Consider the following 6356-nt stretch of genomic DNA (forward strand, 5'->3'; position numbering starts at 1 on the left):
ACATAAATTGGCGTATCTACCAAGATTGAGGAGCTAAGCGGTCAGTTGATATCAATTCCTGAGCCAGGTAGCTTAGCTTCATGTCTTCCTTTAAATGCTGCAACAAGATCAGGAGAAGATTAGTGAATAAAACTTGCCCACACCATGCAAGGGAAGAGGAAAGAAGTTCTGGAGCTAGAAGCAGTAAGCACAAAACATATTTTAAGTACATAGAGGAATAACATTTCAATTTTTAAGTACATAAAAAAACAATTGAAACAGAGACAAATATCCTCTAATAATACTGCACAGAAAACAAGATCAGCAAACATAAATTCCCTAGTTTGTGACCAGTGGCTTCATCAGAGCAACCACTCAAAAGGTTTTTACACCTTTCTCACCAATCCGTCACCAAAGTGCTTAAAACCTATGCTAGCAGGTTTGCAGTCATTTTGTTCAAGATACCAATAAAAAGAACTCACATAAAGAACTGTAGAATACACATCCATTCCTTCCAAACTGTGAGGTGAAGCATGACGAGCAAGACTGAAAGCTCGATCAGCTTCTAAATAATCCACCAATTCAAAATACACTTTTCCAACCTGCAATTCAGACATGCCAAAGTAGTCAGTGAGGATAAAACAGCATTGGCCAGAACTCGGCCCTCGATCAATAAAACTAATTATTGTTACAAATAACAAGGTCATGTAATTCAATGGTCACCATTCGCCATTAAGAATATCAAGAGTGATATGAAAGTAAAAGTTTTCATAAGGATGTTTTGCAAGTAGGCCCAGAAGTGAAATAAATCAAGAGCCAAAAAATATTTCTGATAGTTACATACAGAAAAAAAGCAACTGTTTGAATCCTTATTCAACAGAAATAATCACCAGGAACAGTCTAGGCAGTGGGAAACTAACACAACAACAATTTGATCTGGAAGACAGACATGACTATTTGTGTTAAGAGATCATGAAAGTAGCATACAATACCTGCGAAAGCACCCAGCCTGTACTGTAATGCTTGTAAGGAAGTTTTAGGTAGACATCCAAAGCATCCTGTACAATCAAGAAGTTGTTTATTTAAACATTACAGTTGATTACAGACCATTTAGAGTCCAAAATTATTTTCCACCATCTTTTCAGCGAATAATTTGTGTAAGCTATATATCAACAATTACTATTGATACCTGGCATCTGAACAGGCATGAAAGTCTATATCCTTCCCCTAATATTCTCAGGAGGCCTAATATTTCTGAAGCGCCATTAATTATTTTAGCATCATTTGTGAGACTTCCTCCAACTGATTTGGTTGCTCCTTGCTCAAGAATCCTATTACCACTAGAAGGTGATGAACTGGAGACAGATAATGAGGCATTGGAACGAGAATCATCAAAGGCCTCATTTTGAATACCTAAAATAATAGTGTCATAGATCAATCAGATGCTCATCTGTTTATCAATGATAATTATTGAATCTTATGATAATTACATCAAATGATAGCCAAGGACCAAAGAAGAGTATACAATTATAAGTAATAGCACCTCATGATCAATTTGAAGTATATGTTATTGGTAGATAACTGACACACCAGCATACCTACTAAAACATAAGCAAATCCTTAGGGAAGTCGCCAACTCTTATGAATATTTCCATATATAAGAGTTATTGACCCTTATGGGCTAGCTTCTTTGTTTCGTGGATTATTTGGCTGAAGATGAACGATACAATTATGAAGACGTTGAGAGACTAGATGAGGATGTTTGGGAGGAGGCCAGGTTTAATGCCTCTTGATAGACTTCGATGGACTTCAATCACTAGAATTGTTTATTATTATGAGTAAGTCTTATTCTTGCAGATTGGAATCCTTATTTGTAGCCGAAGATTTGCTAAATCAAAATAAAGTATGATTATATGTGCAAACTGTAATCTAATAGCTAAAACCTGTTAAGTTTGTGGAATTTACTTTCATCAAATAAAACCCAAAAAGTACAGTTTTAGTACCAGATATAGTAAAAGATTTCGGTATTCAAATTACTCTCCATAGGTGACTACAAGACAATCTGACAAAAATGATTATGCATATTTGAACATACAGCAGATGGAAGTTAGACAAAAAAAATTGTTACCTTCGTCAATATTCTCATTTGCAAAGGACTGTCCTTTGCGAACTGCCATAGAACGAAGTGTAATAGAATTCAACTTGGACCCGCCAAGATATTTGGTGGAGTTGGTAGTTCCATTATTAGCAGCACTTACGTTAGTATTGGCTACTGCTTCCCCAGCAAGTCTGCTACTTCTTCGAGGGCCAGAATCAGAAAATAACCTTCCTGAAATCTGAGGACAGGAAAATGAACCCGTGAATATGATTATGAATTCTATATATAAAGCAGAGAGGGAGATATACATCCTGCTACAAATTTTCTCTAACATTTGTTACCTTACGTAATTTCCCTTCATCTACAAATTTTCTTCGAGGGGCTTGTATAATAGAGTTTACAGCTGACCTTGAACAGCTATCTGCACCAAGTGAGTTAATACTAGATCCATTCTGCTGTGTATTTCGGCATAAAGGTGGAGGAGCAATAGCAGATACCTGCAAATTCTAAAAAAATGAGGAATTAGTCACATAACGTGATGTAAAGGAGATCAGCACAGATAATGAGTAAAAGGTGAGTATGAATATTAACAGCGAAGAAGTCAGAAGGCAGAGAAATATATTCCAAATGATAAATATGCAAGGTAAAAAAACTGGAGAAGTAATATAGAAGCAGAAATAGATATCCACAATATACCATCTCATCAATATGCCATATTCACCCTATGACACCAAAGAAGACACTAAAGGAAAAACCTAAGTTACAGAGATGATATTTCATCAAAATAAAGAAAATTATGCCTAAATACTTGGTAACATGACAGTGAAGAAAAGGAACGGGAATAGGGAAACAAAAATCTACCACCTTGACAAGCCATAGAACCATCAATGTATCCAAACAATCACCATCAACATCCAAGGCACACATTACAATAATTACATACCTGTGCAGCCACAGGTGAAGGGGTGTTATAAAATGATATATTTGAACCACCATTAACAATTTGACTTGCAGCTCCTCCCAAGTTAACTGTTCCTTGATAATTTGTGGGAATATCTCTTAAATTATTGCTTTGAGTGTGTTTTAACTGCCTTGTCCGGACATCGTCTGAATTATTATTCCTAGCGGAAGCTGAGTTCAGATCATCATTTAATGTCTGCAAGTTTTCAGATCTATGATGTAGATACTGCTTCTGTATGGAGAGAACAGCCGCTTCACCAAAAACTGAAGATGCATCTTCAGCAGCACCTAAGATAGTTAACATAAAAGGAATTGACTTATTCTCAACTCAAATAGTTGTTTCCCCAAAAGAAAAATAAATCTCAATCAACAAAGGATCGTCAGTGAATAAAGGGAAATTAAATTGGCTTGATAAGATACGATGTACCTCATACAAAAATAATATGCACAACTACAGTATCATAGCCAACTAAATATATCTAGTCAAACTTGGACAAATCAGTTTAGACAGGGAGAAGATCCTTCCTACAACTCCATGCACATGCCACATTTCACATGTATCAGTGAAGATTTGTATATACCTAATATACAAAGTTCCTCATAAGCACACCACATCAAAGGGTCTATAGATAATGCCTGCTGAAAATGTTGAATAGCACTTCTCCTTCTGTCAGTGTACCTATAACGAGAAAAATCCATGCAAAAGTTATGGAGGGAAATTAAAGCATAAGTAGTAGTCCCTCAACAAAAGAAATTAAAAATGGACCACATAAAACATATCTGCTTCTATGTGTAAATATGTATCGAGCGAAGGGAAATTAATGCATGAAAGCTGATAGCAGAACACAGAATAAAAATTTATCGCAACCTGTAAATGAGCCCAAGAAGGTAATGACCTGCTGCACCATTTGGAATCTGCAAAAAGAAACACACATACAATAGACATATTATCTCCCAGATTATGCACAAGATAAACTAGGCACCATATGATAGATACAGACTTTATTAACTATACAATAAATAAATGGGCATCTGATCCCACACAATTCATGTTACAAGAGACCATAACAGCATCAATGAATTTTACAATCTAAGAAGAAACAGAAGGTAACCAACAAAAAAATTGCAGTGAATATTAGTTCTTCAATACCTCAGCACCAGGCTCGTTAGGTGGACATAATGCAGCCTCTGCCTCATGAAGAAGATCCATCTGAAAGCACGAGATTGCAAACAAGTAGCGGGATTGAGCCATTTTTGTTCCTTCATATCAGTATGGAGAGAAAAAGGGGAAAAGTTCATGGATGAGAAATACATGGACAAACTAATAATAAAAGTTCAAGAGAAAAGTCGTTAAAGCTTAAAAGAAATGTACTAACTTCAGTTATGGAAACCTTAATTCCAAAATAGAACTGAACACCAATCCTGCTTACCTTTTAATATATGGTATGCAGCATAAGCCTGATTGTTGTGCAAAAAACAGCCAGCTAGTAACTGCATATTTGTCTGAGAAAATAAAACGAGAAATCAATAAAATGCTGAAAGAAAGTATTTCAATTCTTAAGTAACCACATCAATCAGCAGACAGAAGTCAACAAATAGAGTTGGCTCAGATATTGGGAGCCATGCGCAAGCGAAAAGAATAACTAATTGTTACAATAACAATGATGATGAAGAAGAAGAAGAAATGAAAGGGAGAATATCAAAAGGTAATATTCAAAGTCAACACAGAAGAGACAAGGAGAGAGAGCAAAGATTATATTTGATTGTTCATATCTATACACTACAGACTCTTTGGAAAATTAGAAACCTTGGTGGCGAGCTGTTATGGCTACCCCCAGGGGTTCATCGGGACATTTAAGCCGCTTGTTAAACCCATTTTCGACTTTCCTTTCAACTCTGATTTTTTTCCAACGAGATTCAACAAGAGGTCCAGAGATTTACTATCAACTATGATTCAAATGCTCGTATGTTTTTAAATTTTGATCTTCACGAAATAAAGCTGGTAAAAAACAAATTTCCAGTTAAACAAAACACAAAGGATACATTGCCGCTGCGAACAACTATCAACACAGTCCTTTTTTGGAGGAACAGGAGATGAAGGCTGTGTAAGTAAAACCAAATCACAAAAAATCAAACACGTGGGACGCACCACATATCCAATTTGCACAAGCAGCATAAACGTTCCACTTTAATTTAAACAACAAATGTACAAAAAACGAAAAACAAAACAAGTACACGGAACGACCTACTCCGGACTGATTCCAAAATCAACACCATAATTTCCCATACTAAAAATTCCTAGCGTTTCCAAGCAACGGAAGAGCTAAACAACGAAAGTGAATTAGTGAATTTTTGAAGCAGAAGAGATGTAGAACCTCAGAAGGGAACTCGGAGCAGAGTCTCTCGCACATGAAAATGGCATTCCGGTACATGAAATGGCGAAGACTGTGATGAACACAGTCTGCAAGTATGACTTCCATGGGCGCTCCGATTCAGCGAAAGAGAGAGAGAGAGAGAGAAGAGAAGAGAAAGGAGGGGTTTCTGCCTTTCTGGCTCCAGAGCGTTGTGTGCGGGCTTCTCAGGTTCAAATCGGAGTGGCACGTGTTACCTCATATTTCAAAAATTACGAGTCACGTGACCCAGATTATTATACTTTAGGTAGGTGAGCTGGAGTGGAGCCCTAATGCCCTGGTCCAGTTCATTCTTCAACGTTCACCTGCCGTTCGAAAATATATTTATTAAGCTTGAAAAACAAATTTTAAATTCAAATTTTATTTAATGAAATTTAAAAATAATATCGAAATCTATTTCTAATTCTACACGAAACAACACAACAAATAAATAAATAAATAAATTAGTAAACTTATTTAAAATATAAATTTAAAGAGCAAAAAAAAAAAATATATATATATATAATATATATACATTTTAAAAACACAACGGGATATAATAATTTAAAAATCTATTAAAAAAATTTATCGAGTGATAATAGACCGATATCTTTTAGAACTTTATATTAAACAATTTTCCACGTTGAATATGACGACTTTTCCCAAAATTATACGAAACAACTATATACTTCACACACACATATATTAATTAACACTAAACAACTAAGCACTGAAAATTCATAAATTTAAGTCTACATACTAAATAATTTTAAATTTAATAGCTTTGAATTTTCTAAACGTCATTTTTAAATATCAGTAGAGATACAAAAAAAACACGCCATTATCAAAACTTAGATCCACGAAAGCATTTTATTCCAATGGTGGCTCCCTCCTCCCACCGCTCATTATCTACAAATAAATAGTTTATT

The 6356-nt window shown here is 35.3% G+C and overlaps 1 protein-coding gene across 4 annotated transcripts in view; it reads right to left on the reverse strand.

Moving 5' to 3' along the window:
• LOC111780184 (cell division cycle protein 27 homolog B-like) overlaps positions 1-5573 on the reverse strand; it is a 7385-nt gene extending 1812 nt beyond the window's left edge. Inside the window, exons 1-12 of one of the 4 annotated variants that reach the window (XM_023660512.1) lie at positions 5413-5573; positions 4468-4540; positions 4188-4297; positions 3906-3952; positions 3619-3716; positions 3021-3325; positions 2419-2574; positions 2108-2315; positions 1169-1392; positions 972-1037; positions 462-581; positions 21-97 (exon numbers count right to left, since the gene is read on the reverse strand). In XM_023660512.1, the coding sequence (XP_023516280.1) occupies positions 21-97; positions 462-581; positions 972-1037; positions 1169-1392; positions 2108-2315; positions 2419-2574; positions 3021-3325; positions 3619-3716; positions 3906-3952; positions 4188-4297; positions 4468-4540; positions 5413-5517 (1589 nt within the window). In that variant the 5' untranslated portion in view covers positions 5518-5573. Of the gene's footprint in view, positions 1-20; positions 98-461; positions 582-971; positions 1038-1168; positions 1393-2107; positions 2316-2418; positions 2584-3020; positions 3326-3618; positions 3717-3905; positions 3953-4187; positions 4298-4467; positions 4547-4844; positions 4922-5412 lie in introns of those variants that run through there. The other 3 variants (XM_023660511.1, XM_023660513.1, XM_023660514.1) reach the window with 3 other exon arrangements.
• Positions 5574-6356: the final 783 nt, after the last annotated feature.

This window comes from Cucurbita pepo, chromosome LG18 (assembly GCF_002806865.2).
Source record: "Cucurbita pepo subsp. pepo cultivar mu-cu-16 chromosome LG18, ASM280686v2, whole genome shotgun sequence".
Taxonomy (NCBI): domain Eukaryota; kingdom Viridiplantae; phylum Streptophyta; class Magnoliopsida; order Cucurbitales; family Cucurbitaceae; genus Cucurbita; species Cucurbita pepo.